This window comes from Dunckerocampus dactyliophorus, chromosome 2 (genome assembly GCF_027744805.1).
Source record: "Dunckerocampus dactyliophorus isolate RoL2022-P2 chromosome 2, RoL_Ddac_1.1, whole genome shotgun sequence".
In the NCBI taxonomy this organism is placed as follows: domain Eukaryota; kingdom Metazoa; phylum Chordata; class Actinopteri; order Syngnathiformes; family Syngnathidae; genus Dunckerocampus; species Dunckerocampus dactyliophorus.
In genome coordinates, this window is record NC_072820.1 from 8743167 (window position 1) to 8762485 (window position 19319).

Genomic DNA, 19319 nt, shown 5'->3' on the forward strand with positions numbered 1-19319 from the left:
TTCTAGGCAACAACGGTATCCGTCCACGTCAATTGTTCTCGGCCTTAACAGTATACGTCAGCTCAGCATTATTTCACAGCCAATGCAAACACACCGCTGATAAGAGGTGCAGCTTTTACATATAGCCTCAACGCTGTGACCATTAGTGAGGAAGAATAACACAGCTCAGGTCTTCCAAAATGTGCACAAAGAAAGCTGGGATTTGTTTTTTTTTTACCTTTGTCTTGGGTTGTGTGCACAGTTGTCCCTCGCCACATCATGGTTTGAATTTCGTGGCTTCAGTCAATCACGTTTTTTTTTTAAATATATTAATTAATCAATCGTGCTGTTTCGTGGTTGAATACGGCTGATTATTAGTTCAAAATATGCATGTTCAAGCAATTTTTTTGGCCTTAATTAAGCATTTTCAACCATAAAAATGGCTAAATGAGCTAAAATACAAACATAAGGCATTCAGAAGACGCACTCAAAGACGCTGTGAATGATATTTAGTATTCTATCCACACTAGTCACTATATGTTTCTGTAATGTTCGGTAAGACACAAACGTTAGACTTGATCACCAGAACAGGCTTTTAATGCAGGTTTGAATTATCTCACAACAGGCACAATAATCCTACTAAAAACATAACCCCTAATAAAAACACGGGCTACTGTTGCGACAGTAATGCACCCCAAGCTAAAACTCAATTCTGAAACCCCGAAAATCACTTCCAGTCCCCTCTATCACGGTTTTTAAAAAATCTATGAATTAATAAAAAAGCATGTAAAAGAAAATTTTACAGATTTTTGGCCGAAATTAAGCATTTTCAAGTAAGACATTGAAAGACACTGTGATGTGTAGTATTCTTCACTGGTCACTGAGTGTTAGTAATGTTCCTGTAACGACCTGTTGGTATTGTAATGTTGATGTACTAAATTTTGAACCTTGCTCACGCCTCATTCCTAATGTTATTGGTGGATAAGGAGGAAGCGTAGTCATCGCGGTAGAGAGAGCAAGGAGGAGACAATCGTGAACTGTGTTTTGAGTTGGAATCGAGCACTCCTATTGGCATCAAGGTTGGCAATAAAACCTTAAAAGAACATCAGACTCTGTGTGACTTTATAAGAAAGCTAGATTACATTAGACAAAGCAAAAAGTCCTGGAAGTGAAAAAAAAATAAACCGCAACAAGGAACTCGCCCAATGCTGACATGTGTGAGTCTACATTATGTCTTATTTTCTGTTATGTCTACTATAAGAGTGTAAAGGTAACCATGGGGTGTTCTTTCACATCTAAACGGCTCTAATAATGTAAAAAATGATGTAGAATGATATGTAAAAGGTTGTAAATTGGTTTTATATGCTCTAGCTACTGAATATTAAATTATTTTATAAATAAGGAATCCTATTTTGCAGAAATTCATTTATCGCAGTCGGGTCTGGAACCAATAAACAGGAATGACTCTAACAACTAATTTATTAATTCTTATTAACTTTAGTGGACTATTAGATAATCACCAAGAGAAAAATCCACTACATATTGCCAAAAGGTTACCATGTTTAGTGATGGGCAACACCAGATTTTTCTATTTGTTACGATTACTTTTTAAGCATGTTTTTGCCAATAAAACACATATTAAAACACATGACTAATACTGGCCATTTAAAAACTGTGTATTTGTCATGACATATTAGTCGTAACTAGAGTTGTCACTCGAGTAAAATATTTAATCGTGATTAATCACATTTGGTCTATAGTTAACTCATTTTTAATTGCATTTAATCACGGATAGATGCTTTCGTCTATCATAAGTAGGGATGTAAATCTCTTTGTGGTAAACGATTCGATACGCATTTAGATACTAAAATACAATTAAATATATTTTAAAAACAGAACGATTCGATACAGTGTTTAAATGATACGATTCAATTTGATACAATTCAACGGTTACTTGGTCTTTCATTATAAAATAAAGAAGCCAATTCTATAAAAGTTATTATTAAGTTACTTATTACTTTCAAATAAAAAGCACATCATATCCCCAAGCATACTGTACTGTAAGGCAACCACTGACCAATGGGAAACGTTCAGTTGCTATGACATAAAAAAACACTTAAAAAAGTAAATAATACAGTAATTCATTAAAGTTAATCCTTGATCCGTTCCAGAAGGGTCAGACTCAAACTGAAATGCACTCTGACCAAATAAATTTTTACCATAAGAAATAATGCAAATCCAATTCATCTATTTCAGACACCCAAATATGATAACAAACCTATTTTTTATAGTTTTACGCTAATAGTTTTATATGCAGAAAACAATTCAGGATGCATAAAAATGTCAAATGAAAGGGATAAATGCACATTTAACATCACTTACATAGAAGACTACGAGGCAGTGGCACGCAGTATGTGGCTTATTTCGCAGCAGGGATCAATAAGAAAATCAGCGATTTGTGGCGTAACCGTGTTACTTAGAAAAGAACTACACAGGCAACCGCCGGTGACATCATAGACGGCTAGTTTCCATGCTAACAGTAACGTGGACGTTTTGTGATAAAAATACATTACGAACACAGCAGGACTCACACAGTGTATTGATAACAGGACAAGACGCTTGCCATATTGTACGCTAACCAGGAAATGTACAAGAACCGAGGCAAAATTCGGGGTGTTGCAGCAAGAAAAACAGTAAGTTAGCCTAAAAATTGTGAGAATGTTACATGCATTGTTTTTATTTATGAATTAGTATTGATACTTTTGAGAGTAATCGATACTGATTCTATGATAGGACGATTTGTGCGAGTATTGATATATGCATGCCACGTAATCGATACACCCATCATTTTTTTCTTTTTGTTTCCTTAACTTCTGAATAATTAGTCCTGATTACAAACATCATATATTATTAATACACAGAAAGTGGGTGTCAATTAGCTCCTGATCCAAATGAGTATTCTTCAACCAACTCATCGCGATAGCAATTGTACATGAAATCCACTTTCTTATCGTAAAAGCTTCCGTATGCTTCCACACTGAGCACAACCACCGTAAATCCTCCTGACAGCATTAAGACGTTTGCAAGTGACACAGTTATATGATGTGCTGACCTCGCCCACATCATACAGGTGATTGTAAGCATGTTACCCGACTGCAGCTTGGCAGCAGTGTTGCTGTAATAGCTTTCCTGCCTTTTGTGAGCCATTCATTCTCACACAACCTCACACACATACAGACACTCTCTAGTACAACAACAAAACCAAACATAACGTTACACATCAGGCAATAGATAGATACAGTACTTTATTACACTCCAAGGGAAATTCACAATAGGTGCTTTTCTGTCTGCTGATATGCTATTTAAACATGGTGGAGTGATTTTCATTACTTAGCCGAGAGAATTTCACCAGAAATCATCATTTATTGGGTGGAAATGTGTTGTCAAAAATCTATCAAAATCTATAATTGATATAATATATTATATGTAGATAATATAATCTCTATAACTGAGATCAGTTCGTACTGATTACAGACTATTGATCATTTCATCAATCCATCATTACAAACCTGTAAATTATATGAATACCGCATTAATATGTTGTCATTTTTTTAAAATACTGCCTAAACAAAATATTAGAGATGCTTCAAAAATGTATTAATTGATGGTTAAGAATTTGTCGGATTGTGTGAATTGATTAATCGTGTCTTGAAGCGAAATGGAGCTGCTTCAAATAGGTTGCAGTCTAAGGAAGGGCAACACAACATCAGCTATGTTCGAAGACCTCCTAGGGTAGCGTTATTTTTGCTTAATACAACATGGCAACAGGAGTTCAGAACATTCCGAGACACATATTCTCCTGTTTCATAATGGAATCCCATAAAATGTACCTATAAAAAAAGCAACAACTGATTATTCATTAATTCATCTTCTACCACTTATCATGTTTAGAGACACCTATGCCTGCTGACTTTTGGCGAGGGTTGGTCGCCAGTCAATGACAGCGCAACAATCACTGAACTGATCATTCATTTTCAATACCCCGCACTAAAAAAATGCACATTATTTTCTTGTGAATCCCATGGCAATGGGGATTTTACATGTCGGCTCTTCCTATCACCGTGAGGCAGAATTCACCAAGCGTTGGATTGTTCACCCACTAATAGGGAACGTGAGCTGGGATTAGACCGTCGTGAGACAGGTTAGTTTTACCCTACTTGTTTATGAACAACTACAATTTTTCAGCTGTAAAACGTAGGATTGCAGTAACAGTAATTTAAAAATAAATAACAACACAAAAAACTTTGCTGTTCACGATAGACCCATCCGCAAAACAGTAGGTAGATTTTTGCTAAATAAGACTTGTGCATGATCAAAAATAAGCCTCGCTCGATGCGAACAAATCCACCAGTGTTGGTGGACTACAGTGTCCCTGCAGGGGATATCTCCATAGCAGTAAGTGGCAGGCATTAGAGTACTTACACAGCCTATCACAATGGACGCAGTAATGCATCTTTCAAAGCACAATGTTATTGAGGCAGGACACAATATCGTGCTACCCCCCACCGATTCAGTGGGATAGCTATTAAGTTTCAGGGTGTGCTGTGGGATACTGTAATCGTATACACTTTATCAGGCTTGTTCTGTCACAAGTGTTTTGTTTATGGGATTTCAAACAGGGGCTGGCGGGGTAGGCAGGGGCTTGCCTCATTAAGAGCGTGTCCGTAAGATGTAACGATGATCCTCGAAATATCTTCAGAAATGAAATGAAAATTCCATGTTAGTAAGTTTTTTTTATGATGTAGCAGTGTTTTATTGAGTGCACCTCAAATTTAAATTTCGACTCCCTTGTCAGGTTTTTAGTCAGCAGGTTGGGAGAACGTGTCATATGCAAGAGTGCGGTGTTTGGGTTACAAGCTGAATTGCTGAATATTTGGTAAAGGGAAGAAGGCATTGTGTTCTTGTCAGTGATATTCACTTCGCTACACTATTTTGGGATACTGTTATTGTGAACTTGCTACATTTTGACATCTTGGGTAATCTTGTAAAAAAAGACCACCTCTACTTTAATATACATAAAATAAACTACAGTGAAAACAATCACACAGTGAAACTATACTGGTTCATGAATGACTATCAAGATTTCTCCCATTCTTGGTTACAGGATGGTGAGTCACAGATTGGAATGAAATTGAGTGTGGAACCTGTTTCTCATGACTTGATTATAATACTAGAATAGCTCTCTGTGCAGATCCCCCTCAAGGCCAACAACAGTTAAAATTTGGATACAGGCTGAACTGTACAGTATTGGTTCCAGACCGGACCATGATAAGTGAATTTCCGCGAAGTAGGATTCCTTATTGATATATAATGGAATATTTTTGTAGTTAGAGCATAGGAAACCTATTTAATACCTTGTAAATACAGCCTTTAACACTATTAGAGCCCTCTAGACATGAACTAACACCCCTATAGTCAACTTTACACTCATATTACCCAATATATGAACAATAATAGAAAATAAGAATATAGATTCGCACATGTTAGCATTGGGAGAGCTCCTTCTTGTTTCTTTTTGTACTTCCGGGACCAGTGTAGAATATTACATATCAAATGTATTTCAATGGGTTTTCTGACTGTCTTATATTTGTATTTTAGTGCATTTAGTCACTTTTATGCTAGGACAAAAATACGTCAAATTTGCTAAAACATACATATTTTTTTTGTAACAATAGGCGTAGTCAACCACGAAACAACAATGATTTATTAATCATTAAATTTGATAAACAATAGAGTGAAGCTGTAAAATTCAAAGTGAGATGTGGTGAGGGACAAGGGGATATCTTTACCGATAAACGCCATCCTGCATCATTTTGAGATTCACCTATGCCTCGTTTTCATGCATGGCTCACTGAGAATTTAGGAATGTCCCATTTCACATTGGGAAAACACTCCTTTACATCTTTATCTAGATCAACACCATATATCAGCACCAACCCTTCATAACATTTTGTGGAAATAAGTTGGCATAATCCTGCTAAATAACAACAAATATCAATGGCAACATACTTCTTACTTCATACTTCATACTAAAATGGCATGATGACAACAATTTAGTCATTCCCTAATTCTTGCTGATGCTCTAAAATCGAGCCAAGTTCAGAACAGTCGTGTCAAGGTGGCTCTGTGTTCCACCTTTTGTTAGCGGTGCCAGCTCAGGCCCTGAAAACAGCTGCAGCATCTTAAAAAGGAGCCGGATGCACTTATTTGGATGCTCCCTTCTGTTCTTGTCTCTACTCTCTTGTCATGTAAAAACTTAACCTCACCAGCACCTTGAACAACTGCTGAGTGGCGGCAGTTTTAATGCGGTTGCTCCAAGGTAAAGATGAACCGCTAAAATGGTAATATAAACTTGAAATGCATGTTTCAAAATAAATTTGTTAATAAATTATTGCTGTTTCATGGCTTACTACGGCATATTATTAGTCCAAAAATATGCACATTTAATCATATTGTACGTATTCCTGGCCTAAATTAAGCATAAAAATGTGTAAATGAATGAAAATACAAATATAAGACATTCAGAAGACGTGATATGTACTGTAATAGCTGTGGCTTGTGTGGGCCTTTATGGAGCCTGTAAAGTGACATGTCTGGAGTCAGCTACCTAGCGTTGACTGTGTTTAGCTGAGTGTTAGCAGTGTGGAGAGCAGCGTCTTTGGTGGAGTGTGTAAGTGACTCTCATGAGTTGTGGCCGATAGCAGCTCCTGTGTGAATGTTCATGGCATATGTGTTCTCCGATTGCTAATAAAGCAATTGCACAGAGTGCATCAGTGCATCGTGAGTCTCTCCTTTACCAAAAACAGCAGTACTACAGGAATATTCTACACTGGCCACTAGGTGTCAGTAATGTTACATTGATGAGACAATAGCCACCGCAGGAAGTATGCTGTCAATGCTAATGTGTGAGTCTATGTTATGTCTTATTTATGTCTAAAGATGTCTTATGTCCATTATATTGGGTGATAAAAGTATAAAAGTGACTATAGGAGTGTTATTTCACATCTGCCAGATAATTTGAAGAGCACTGGCTTTATTTTAAGATGCGCAGTTAAACCTGCTTTTTTAAAATATATTCCGGAACTTCATCAGTTTGATCTCTTCTCTCAAAAGTGGAGCAAACAAATGAGGGAGATAATATATTTTTCTCAAGTTTTGTAGTCATAAACAGGCTCTAGGACACGTATTGCTGTTATAACATCATTAAAAAGTCATTTTGCATAAAGAGGGTGCTTTAATATCTCTCAAGTATTGTTATTATCACACAAAATGTTTCATTCCCCAGCACTGATGATGGTGTTTTCATCAATACAAAACTTTTGTAATGTTTTGTCATGTCTCTTTCTTGTTTACGTTTTAAATATCGTGTTTGCTACTTACAATAACGCAGCCTTTTTTTAATGGTTCGCCGAAATATTACACAGCATATCTACATAGTCTGCTAACAACAATGGTGAAAAGAGCCTGGCAATATACCTAGCCCACTTTCACTCAACCTGTGATTTAAGGCCCTGCTAGGATTTATTTTATGACCCCTGTCTGACATAATTTACTCAGGATGTCTATATTCATGTTGTTATTTAGAATCTCTCAACCAAGCAACTCTGTGGCCCTCTTGACATATTCATTGCCGTGTGTTTGCAAATTGTACAAATAAACCATCTAAGGTTCACCATATCTTTTATGTTGCATGTCTAATTTATCCATCATACTGACTACGATACACGCTGAGGAAAAAAAGCATCATTGTACCTTTAAGAGGTAATTGTCATGACATTTTACGTTTACATTTTGGATACATACTGTATCAGCACCTGTTTTGCTCTTAAAGACAGTTATCATAGACTCCAGTAATTAGCCCGACAGCGTACACTGTGGCTATAGAGGGGCAGAAAATACCTTTACTGTACCCTCTTTCTCACAGTGCAGCATGCTGCAGCTTCTAAGTGCATTGCAATCCGCACATATATGCCCTGTGAAGTGAGTTGGAGGAATGTTGGCGGCCTTTGCCAAAGCAAGGTGCAGGTCCGACCACGTTAAAGCTGACACTGTGTGCACAGCCTAAACATGAAAATGCTTCCTGTTCTGAGGAAACAACGGCGCTTTGTGTGCGGAATCACCTGCCATGGGAGCCTCATTTGAATATTTCAGTGGGCTGTCTACCAAAACAACACTGCAACATGGAACAGGTGTGCGCGCGCGTGTGTCCACGTGCGCGCGCACGTCTATGTGACCAAATGAGACATCGCAGAGACTCAGTTTGATGAGGTATATTACATGCATGATAGCGCGTCTTTATACGTGATGTAGCGTCTAGCAGGCACACGTAAAGCTGCCTGTGCTCTATGAAATAACATGACAGGCGTGGTCATTGAGTCAAAAAAAAATCGTCTGATCAGTTTGTGTGTGTCATCAACACACTGTATTGCATGACACATGAGTGTGTGATCTACCTTATGGAGGTCGATGCGTATCCTCTCCTCTCCTTTATGAGGGCTCTCCGGCCACAGGTGATAGCTGGAGCCGTAGTTTGGGCTTTCTTTGCTGCGGCCGCTGCTGCTGCTGCTGTTGCTGCTGCCGCCAGTCGCGCTCGACTTTGCCGCGTACGCCTGCTGTGTTGCCGGGGGCGTTGCGCTGTGCGGCTGCGCCTGCAGGTCGTCTTGCGCGGGGGTTCTCGCACACTTATTGCGGTCTTGGTCACAGTGCTGCGGCCGCTGGGGGACGAGTCCCGGTGTGCACTGCTGCTGCTGCTGCTGCTGCTGCTGCTGCTGCTGTTGTTGCAGCAGTGGAGCCTGGTGAGTCCTACATAGCTCACCAGAGCCGCTGGCGCAGTAGTTGATAGGCAAGCTGCTCCCCACCAGTAGCTGCTGCTGAGCTCTTAATTGTGGGATCTGTTGCTGCTGCAGCTCCTGCGTCTGATGCTCGAATGCTCTTCTGCTAGCCTCAGCCGATCCACTTGCTGATAAAGTGCACCTTTTCTGTGAGTTTGCACGGATTCCTTCAGGGGAGGAGTCCCTCTGTGGGAGTCTTGGATGCCAGTGTTGCTGCTGCTGCTGCTTCTGCTGCAACTGCCTGTGGTCTCGTTGCCCTCCTGCTCCTCCTCCTCCCCTGCAGCGTTCCACGATGCTCGCCTGTTGGTAATTATTGGCACTCCTTCCCAGACGTTCCCCTCTTTTGGATTCCCGGGAAAACAGCAGAGAGGAGGAGGCTGGTGGTGGTGGTGGTGGTATGGGTGGGGGGAAAGGTGGGGAGGGCTGCGGTGGGAGAGGATCGACACGATGGTGCTGGTTTTGTGAATGGTTCGCCTCCTGCTTGGAAAAGCTGCAGTGGCAGCTTGGAAAAACAGGCTGAGAGCCGGCCGGGGCCCAGGGATCCTGCTGCAAGTGTGCCGGCTGCCCGGTGCTGGCTTCGCTGCCGCCTCGGTTCGTGGGTCTGTGGGCGGTGTCACAAGAGCCCGCCGGAGGTGGCGTGTCCCCGCCGTGCAGCGCTCTACGCGAGGGCTGACTCAGACAGGGGAGCTCCTGGAGGCTCTGGCGGTGAGCGTCGGTGGTCGAAGTGCGGTCTCGGTGGTGAGAAGAGGGCGGGGGCGGCAGGCTGAAAACAGGAGCGTCTGGCTCTCCGCTCTGCTTACTACTTGCTCGCTTTTGCTGGGGGGTCTGGTGCTGATAGACAGCTCCCGCGTACCGATGCCGCATCCCCTTGACCGCCGTGTCTCGCTGTGGTTGCTCCTTTGCCGTGTACAGCTCCGACACCCGTTCATTGCGACCAGCCCGGGCAGAATAGGAGCGACTTGTATCATTGGTAGCTCTGACCGGGACCTGCCTTAAAACGTCACAGTTCTGCCAAAACACCGCCTTCGACTGAAGATGGGTCCATGCCTGCTATGCGCACAGGTTGCAGCGGATCAATCACTTAAGGGCTGTGAGGACATTTGCAGGAATGAGGTTCTGAAGATGAAGGAAAGATGTTTGACTACTGCTCACATGGTCCATCATCTCAATCCACTACGGATCCAATAGATCCACATTGTCAATGTTGCCATAACCACCCTGCATCATCAGAAATCACTTTTACTGCGACGTCACCACAGGCCTGTCAAACATAAACATGTGCCCACACATTCAATATCACAATCAATGAAGCACATTTTTGAAAAATAAGCACGTATACACCCACTTGTTGGTTCACATAAGATGGACTACAGCCACTGTGGGCTCATACCACATGTGCCTTGTATCCTGTGTTTAATAATTGAAAAGAATAAGCCTGGTTTTGTATTACAGTGTAGAAATATTTAAAGTGAGTGCTGCATGGCATGTAAAAGTGGACTGTCACAGTCCAAGGCACTGAAGGAGTCAGGCCATCACCAAGTTCTAGCATAAATACAGGTGCATGTGGATTTTTCTGGCAGGATATACAACCAATGGGACATACTTCTGTAGATGTGTGTATTATTTAACTGGTACACTTGCTATTTGCAGGGCACGTTGCTGCCTTGTCTATGTCACTGCACAATGGAGTTCAAATTATTCATAAGAATGCAGAAGGAAATTCTATATACAATTTATTGTGGCGGTTCCTCCCAGATATCAGATTTGTGTCTTTCTCCAAAGCTTGATTTCTGTGATTCCCACCCTGCTGTTTTCTAACGCAATGAGATATATCAGTGGGTCTTCCAATTAATGCCTGTGCTCAAGATTTATTAGAAAGCTGACGGCAGAAAAATAGAACAGTGAACTGCTTTTTGAACTCATTCGTGATTGCTGCCAAAACAGCACGCAAAACGTTTGCCACTGTCACTGTTGTGGTGTACTTTTACAGGCAATAATACATTATACAGTGAAATCCCCACACATCCGTGATTCAGCATTCAATTTCATGATTTTTGGTCAAAATGATGAATAAATCTTTTTCTTCTCCGAAAATAGGCCAGAGAAATCACATCTCATTCATCCTAAGTTGATACAAATTCATAAATACGTGATAGTAAAGTCAAATATATCAACTGTACATACATAGCCTACATAGCATACATATACAGCATGTACCTAACACGCTGTACTGACATAACAACGTGACGTCAATGCAAGAAGGCGGCACCCTGCGTGTGTGTGTGTGTGGCTTCAGCAGGATTAGCTTCTACAGTAAACATACAGTAAAATGTCTTAAAACTCAGCGAGGTGAACACAAGTTAATATATGATGGTAAGTCGTTACTGGAATGACAACAGACACTGTGGATTATGTAGTCGCGCCTTGGAGAAACCCTGTAACCTACAGAACAGGGGAGTCGCATACGACCACTTCAGAGGGAGATGGAGGCAGCCCCACAACACACGTAAGCGTGCTGTAACATTAGCCTGACGACTAGGCTAAATGCTAGACTGTGACTCCGATTCCAGCTGTTCTATCGATCATCAGTCATCATTATCGTTCATTAGTGGTGAGTACCTATACGTTTCAGAATTTAAGATGCTTTCCAAGTGAACAACAGCAGCGGGTTCTGGAGCTGATTCTAATCTGTTAATTACCACAATCACTTTTATTGCAAATGTTGACCTGAAATTGGAGAAGAACGTCAAGAAGGGGGAGAAGTCATGTGTCAAAAATAAACATTTTTATAGGCGTATTAATTGCTCACGCGTTCTCACCATTTGCTGGTGGTCCCGGAATTTAACCCCTGCTCTATTGTATAACTAATTTGCTTATTAACCCTTGATCTGACGTAAAAAATCCAAACTTGCATTTGTCAAATTTAAAAACTGGTGTTCCCGTTGGAAACGACACAAAAAGAAGCCAAAAAATATAAAAACCTGTGTTGTAGATATTAATGGAAAATTGTCTTTTAATAGGCCCGCACGGTGGTCTAGTGGCATGTTGGCCAAAACAGTAACAGTCTGAAGAGCGGGAAGACCTCGGTTCGATTCCATGTTCTCCCCGTGCGTGCGTAGACATCCCACATCCAAAAACATGCATGTTAGGTTAATTGGCGACTCTAAATTGTCCATAGGTATGAATGTGAGTGTGAATGGTTGTTTGTCTATATGTGCCCTGCCATTGGCTGGCGACCAGTCCAGGGTGTACCCCGCCTGTCGCCCGAAGTCAGCTGGGATAGGCTCCAGCATGCCCCCGCAGCCCTAAAGAGGAGAAGCGGTATAGAAAATGGATGGATGTCTTTTAATAAAATAAAATGATCCTTGATATCATCCTTTATAACACAACATAATCTTTTGCAGCATTCCAATCAACTATTAATTCAGAACATAACAAATGTACATGTATTGAGAAAGGATACATTTTGTCACTATGTGAAAACAAGGTCTTTCTTGTGTTATTTCCAGCAAAAAGATGCCAATTCAACTCACTTTAACTGATATTCTAGCCAGGGTATGAATAACTGTGGGCTTAACTGTTTATATATTAATGACCACTTCTACATATTAATGCAAACCGCCTTTAGAAATGATGCTGAGTTGTGATTGATTGACTGATTGACGCTGTCAGAGAAGTATTTATTCAACAATATGTTTATTGTTGGAGTTTGCAGTGGTGTAGAACTGCACTGCATCACACTGACAGCACCTTCTAATATGTTGCTCACCTCATGTAACTTCAACATAATGCATGCAGGTCTGTGTGTATACAGCATACATAATGAGCGATAACATATGCATCTATCACAACTGTCCACACGGACATTTTATTGTGAAGTTGGTGTATTTTCTTGCACTTTACAACATTACTGTGTATATGCTTGCAGAAATGATTGTAATGACACTGTCACATTGTATATCACATACTGGCCCTCTCATACTAAGTAATTCCTAAAGCTGGCTCAGCCATATGGGGCTGTGAGGGCTCCAAAGACTGCAGTGGTGGCACACTTTGCCTTAGCGCTGGAAGAAAACTGAGGTCCACTCTGTTTTATAGCTTCAGGGATCCGGAGCCCTAAGCCAGGGCTGCATTAGAAACCTGATCATTTTCATTAAGTAATTGGCTGCTGTGACCTGTGTGAGTTTCTTGGCAAGATGGAGTTTCATTTGTTAGTTTGGGCAGCAATGTTACTGTTTCCGCATGAATAATTAAATCTAACTTTACAACTCCTGGACACTCAAACAAACACTCTTTCACTGGCTGGCCAAAGCCCACATTTGGCTTGTCTTGCTTATTCCGCTTTTTCCTTGTGAGCACAAACTGAAATGCTGCCTTTCAGAGTATTAGTGACAGTTTGCAAACTGTAATATATGAGCTATGATCAACATTACGATATTGTGTTTTCCTGTTTGCTCTTGCAGGAATAACAATGAAGGACCTTTGACATCAAAATAGTAGATGAGGGAGCACAGCGGAGGCCAACATGGTGACGTAGATGAGAAGCCCATAATTACAAAGAGACAACCTACCAGGATGAAGCAGTGACTTGTGCAAGTAAGTGTGTGTGCATGTGTGTGAAGAGAGCAAGCAAGAAACCAACAGCGTGCACAGGAGCTCAGATGAATCTAAAAGAGAGCAGATGTGATAGCACAGCACAGATCTGAGGGGTTCAGTCAAAAAGAAAGAAAAAACTGCGAAAGCAGAAATAATCACACAGTTACAAGGGAGTCTCCTCTTATCTTAGCACATAATTATCTAGATAAGGAACCTCCCTGTTATTAGTATCTCTAGTCCTGCAGATATTTGTATAGCAGTCTTTTATGGTTTTGGCCGTCTTACTGTGTGCCGGGTGTCCTTTAACACTCTTCCTCATGGTGTCTTTTATGGGTGATTGAACTGGAGTTACATCTATAGGAACATCTCTTGCCCTATCGTAGCATTAATGCTGCAAAAACCTGTTTGGAGATATCAAATTGGCAGAGGTGGCCTATTTTTATGATATTCTCTCTAACCACCAGATCATCAAACTGTCATAATATCATCAAGATAAACGTCCGTGTCCCTCCAGTGGCGAACTGCAGTTCAACATTTGTTTGCTTAAGCTGAGTTTTATCCCACCCGAGTGCGCACCGTAATGTAAGTAATATAATGTCCTGCTGCAATGATCCAAGTTCCCCAAGTGTCTCAGTGTCTGCAAAGATGAGCTTACATTTGGCAGGAAAAAAGAGCACTTTATGGTGAGGATGAGGACTACAATGTGCGTATATTTAAGTTGATATTTATATAAAAATCATTTTCTTAACTATGTGTGAATGATGAGAAAGGCCAAACTGCAACGACAGATAGATGTTGTGTGGATATTGATTGCTTCAGAGTAAAAGAAGAAAAGGGATTCAATATTCATGGTATAAGACATTATTATTAAGACAATCAACAGTAATTGAGACTAGTGTGAATGATACGCTATGTATATACTCTATACTGTAAATCCTGAAGGTAGGATTTTTGAGAGGAGCCTGAATGACGTCCTCTGTAAGCACAAGTCACGAGACGTTATTCCAATATGTCGTCCTTGTCCTTCTTCCTAAACTCAGATAAATAAATGCTTGTGCAGCATATCATGCTCTGCCTTGACTATTCCGAGCCCTCCTGTGATAAACTCGGCAACCTAAAACGATGCCTATCCACACGTCAAGCATTGTTATGACATCTCGGCATAACAAAAACAGAATTTGCTGTTTGCTCTTTTGCGTGCGCTGATTAGTTAAAACTGTTGAACTTTTTTTGTGCAACAAGCTAAATCAGTCAGTAAGACCGTGGACAAAATAGCATTTATTAATGCATTAGTTTTCTTACTCTTATACTATTCAGGATCACACGTGAGCTGGAGCCTATCCCAGCTGACTTGGGTACACCGTGGACTGGTCACCTGTCAATCACAGGACGCATGGATAGTGTAGTTTGTATAGACAAACAACCATTCACAGTCACAGTCACACCTACGGACAGTTTTAGAATCTCCAATTAACATGCTTGGTTTTGGACCAAGAGAAACCCACGCAAGCATGTGGGGAACGTGCAAACCCCACAGAGAGTTCTGAACCTAGCGCTTCCTGGGATGTAGCAGTAACTTCACGATATCATCTTATTCGCTTACTAAACGTCCAAGTGCCTAATGCTTGATACAGTTCCACACAATTATATTGTATGCCATGCTAATCGGTGCTTCAGTGCATTACACCATTTGTGTCGTTTTGGCCAACCGTTTATGCTGAAAACGCAAATTTTCAAAAAGAGATTTCAAAGTGTTTCAAAAAAGCTCATGTTATCATTCCGGTCAAAATGGCAGAACATAGTGCTGTTGTTTCCTGTGTGCCACTACGTATAAAAACATGTATACAATCACTCTGATCATAGGTTTCTTACACAAATTCAGAGTAGATTGTTAAAAATACTGTTGGATAAAACCAAGAGACCAAGTATTTGCTGCAAATGTGTGTGGCATATAAGTTGTTTCGTCTGTACAGCGGTTTTCATAGGATTTGGTTTTCAAAGAAAATTATCGCTTGGTTTTCGTACACTGTCTCGGTTATGGTAAACAGTGCGCTTAACAGACTAGTCAGCGGAATCAAGTGCTCCAACAAAGCATCCACATGTTGGTGTCTGGGAAGAATGGGTAACAGTTCTCTTAGAGTTGGGTCACTATAGACAGATTCGGGCCAGGGAATCTTTTGATCATCTTCGTTATGTATGTATGGGGGTTTTAATTGTTCATTGAACATACACAGAATGATGAACAACTTGCATCTGTCTCCTTTCTTCCTCCTAATAAGCAGTGTGCAGTAATGTAAAGGTGGCAGAGGGAATGGTTTAAGGGAGACACATACAGTAACAGAAAGTGAGCCGAGCCAGTGTGTGTAATGAGGATTGTACCTGCTGCTAAGGTTTACAATAGAGTTCAAGAAGAAAGTATGCAGCTCTAACCATCCAGTCTTTAACATTAAGTTTGTAATGGACTAGAGTAAAACAGTGTATGCATGGCTCTTCTGTCCCCTCCCCTCCTTCCTTCACTCATCAATGTGTTTACCAACAATAACAGTAAAAGTGATGTTATATGTTCATTCATCCATTTCATTTGTCATTTACGGGCCAAAAGTCTGGACACACACAATACGACCCCATAAATAAGACAAGAAATCCCCAGTAAGTAACCCTAACAAGGCACACCTGTGAAGTGAAAACCTTTTCAGGTGACTACCTCATGAAGCTCAGTGAGAGAACACCAAGGGTTTGCAGCGCTATCAAAAAAAAAAAAAGATAAGACATAAAATATATGTCTAAAATATAAGACACATGTAGGGTTATTTCACACTATTTTGTTAAGTACATAATTCCACATGTGTTCAGTCGTAGTTTTGAGACTCTCCAATGTAAATAGTCATGAAAATAAAGAAAACGCATTGAATGAGAAGGTGTGTCCAAACTTTTGGTCTGTACTGTGTATGTATTTTGCTTTGTTTACCGCATATAAAACTGTTATTATTCTCTGTAAAATGTGTTTTGTGTTCATATTTTTGATTGTCTGGAACTGATTCATTGGATTTACGTTATTCCGTACGGGAAAAGTTGATTCGGTTTTCATGCGTTTCAGTTTTTGGCTGACCTTTTGGAACAGATTAATGACGGAAACTGAGATTCCACTGTATGTTAAACTTTTCAAAAACGCCCAAATCCTGTTTTTACGAGATTGTTCCCGTCTAAATTTTAAAACCGAATAAAAAGCTTGAAAGAGTGTCACTTATCCGCCATACATATCGTTACTTCTCATGACATTTCTGTTGTCTGTCTTGTTTTTGTGTTGCTCATGTCGGCAAACCAACAGCTGTTCTACAGTCAAACAATAGCATTGTGACAAACAGCAACAGAGCGGATACAAAAGCTACTAATAATGCAGGCAATTTGGAGAAAATTGGATTTTCTGTGCATTGTCTCTCTTTGCCTTGTTGCTGTGGCATTGAAGACAGCCATCTTGACTTAGTCTGTCAATTCCACAGCTTATATGACTAACTGACGTGATGGCTCCAGGATAAAGACTCGGGCCCTCGATTCAGAGTTTTGACCGGTGACGCATATTCGGGTGACGCATATTCGGGTAGATGGGAGCAGTTTGCTTGTGTAAAAGCAGATATGCTCCGCATGTGATGAACAACCTGAGATGGGAGCGATACAAAACAAGTCGTGACTCAAGCCAGGCTGCTGCATTACGGCGCTGGATGCAGCCAGTGTGAAATGATACCAAAGGCAGGCTTGAGACGGCACATGTGGGAGATAGAGGCTGCCAGCACAGTAGCGGGAGCGGCAGGGCTCTCAGCCCAATGGTGGAATTTATCTCTGACAGCTAAGATCATTAGTTTGATTTGCTCCGACTATTTAAATGACTAAGCATCTTCGCCATCATTCAGGAGGAAGCAGGTACCGCGAGAGCCATTGTTAAAAATCAGCTGACACGCGAGCATCCCAAAGCACCACAAATGACCCGCGCAAGGCCGACAACTGTGATCAAGTGTTTTATAGCCGCCACAAGCAAAGCTAAAAAGGGGGAGATGGTTTGGGTGTGGGAGTGATGAGGTGGCCCCTCCAGGCAGCAGCTGGAGCTCACAAAGACATGCCAGGTAACCTCCAAGATGAGATCCCATCGAAGAAATGAAAGGAGACTCAAGAAGCATCCTCTATATTCGTGTAACAGCCGTAAGCCCTGACAAGAGTTTCTCATCCGTCTCAGAGGATGAATAAGGAGGCAATTAGTCAACACACACACACACACTTAAACATATTTCCTCTTCTGCTAACCACACCGCACTATTCATTTTCTGAAATATTACATTTGCTATGGTGTTTAATTATGAGATCATGATAGATAAACAAAGGCTTTTATTTTCAGTGAGAATCATTTTCGGAGTAACATGTTCATATAAGCACAGAAGCACGGCTGCTTCTTCATGGCAACAACACGTGTGCCCTGAATTATTTATACCGGGCCCGATTGCTTATTTAACGTGAAGTCAAATCGGTGATTGGTATCTTTTTTACTGTTCTATGTTTTAATTTTAATAAAGTACTGTGTTCAAAATACTTTACATTCTTTTGCAATACTAGGGCTGCAACCAATGATTATTTTTCTGAGTCAATTAATCTGAATATCTTCTTTAGCCTAAAACACAGATTAATCGATTAATTGTTGCAGCTCTACCCAATACAAACTCTTATAACATGTCTTCTTTCAAAATAACAGCATATCATGCATTGTCTTGACTATTCTATCCAGACAAAACCAATGTCTGAAATGTAAAGAATGCTCAAAGTTACCGAGATACTTTAGAATGGTGAAAAAGATTGTGTTGCGTTGTAATTGCCGGGGATATGAATATTAGTAAAAAAAAAATCACAGTGGCACATACACACCCAAGCCAGGAGACATTCACGGAAACATGCAAAAACTTGCAATTCTCCAACAGAGGAAGACGCCACCGGCTGAACTAAATAATCAGAACACAAATTAGCGCTAGGTGCGCATAAGGAGAAAAGTAAAAACAGCAGAGTACAATGCAGAGCAAAACAGGAAGAATTATAAAATAAGACCATAAAAACCGGAACTGAGAACTAAGCAGTCACAGAGAAGTCAATGACTATTGAATCAATGACAATGTGTCACACAGGGCATGACAGTACATGTGACTATAGGGGTGTTATTTCACGTCTGGAGGGCTCTAATAATGTCAATTTAGAAGGTCCTAAACGGGTTACAAAATACAAAAATATTCCATTTATAATTAAGGAATCCTACGGAAATTCACTTATCATGGTTGGGTCTAGACCCAATTAACCGCAATAAACGAGGGATTGCTGTATACGGTATATGAGCTTATAGCCTGGCCACACTTTGTTTAGTGTGTTGGCTGCACAATGCGTGTGGAGTTTGCATGTTCTCCTCCCCGAAGTGCTCCAGCTTCAGCCACATCCAAAAAACACGCATGTTATGTTAATTGGAGACTCTAAATTATGTTGGTGTGAATACGAGTGTGACTGGTTGTTTGTCTATATGGGCCCTGCGATTGGTTGTCTCTTACCCGAAGTCAGCTAGGATAGGCTCCAGCTCACCCGTGACCCTAATGAGGACAAGCGGTATAGAAAATGGATGGATGGGTATGTGTTCATTTATTTAAAAGTGTCACCGCTGTATAAAATACAGCTGTACACTGACTGGCCACAAAATCATGACCACATGAGTGGATCTCATTAGATTGCGCAAGTGGTAATAATGTTGTAAATATGCCAGAGTTAGCACCACTGCTAATTATACACCCATAGTTTTCATTCTTTGCTTAATTTATCTGGCACCATCTGAGA

At 40.7% G+C, this 19319-nt stretch overlaps 1 protein-coding gene across 3 annotated transcripts in view; it reads right to left on the minus strand.

Annotated features, from left to right (window-relative positions):
* kcnn1a (potassium intermediate/small conductance calcium-activated channel, subfamily N, member 1a) overlaps positions 1-19319 on the minus strand; it is a 91263-nt gene that overhangs the window by 70539 nt on the left and 1405 nt on the right. For 2 of the 3 annotated variants that reach the window (XM_054767044.1, XM_054767045.1), the window contains exon 1: positions 8493-9830. The exons of the other annotated variant lie outside the window; for it this stretch is intronic. In XM_054767044.1, the coding sequence (XP_054623019.1) occupies positions 8493-9734 (1242 nt within the window). In that variant the 5' untranslated portion in view covers positions 9735-9830. Of the gene's footprint in view, positions 1-8492; positions 9831-19319 lie in introns of those variants that run through there. 3 annotated transcript variants of the gene reach the window in all.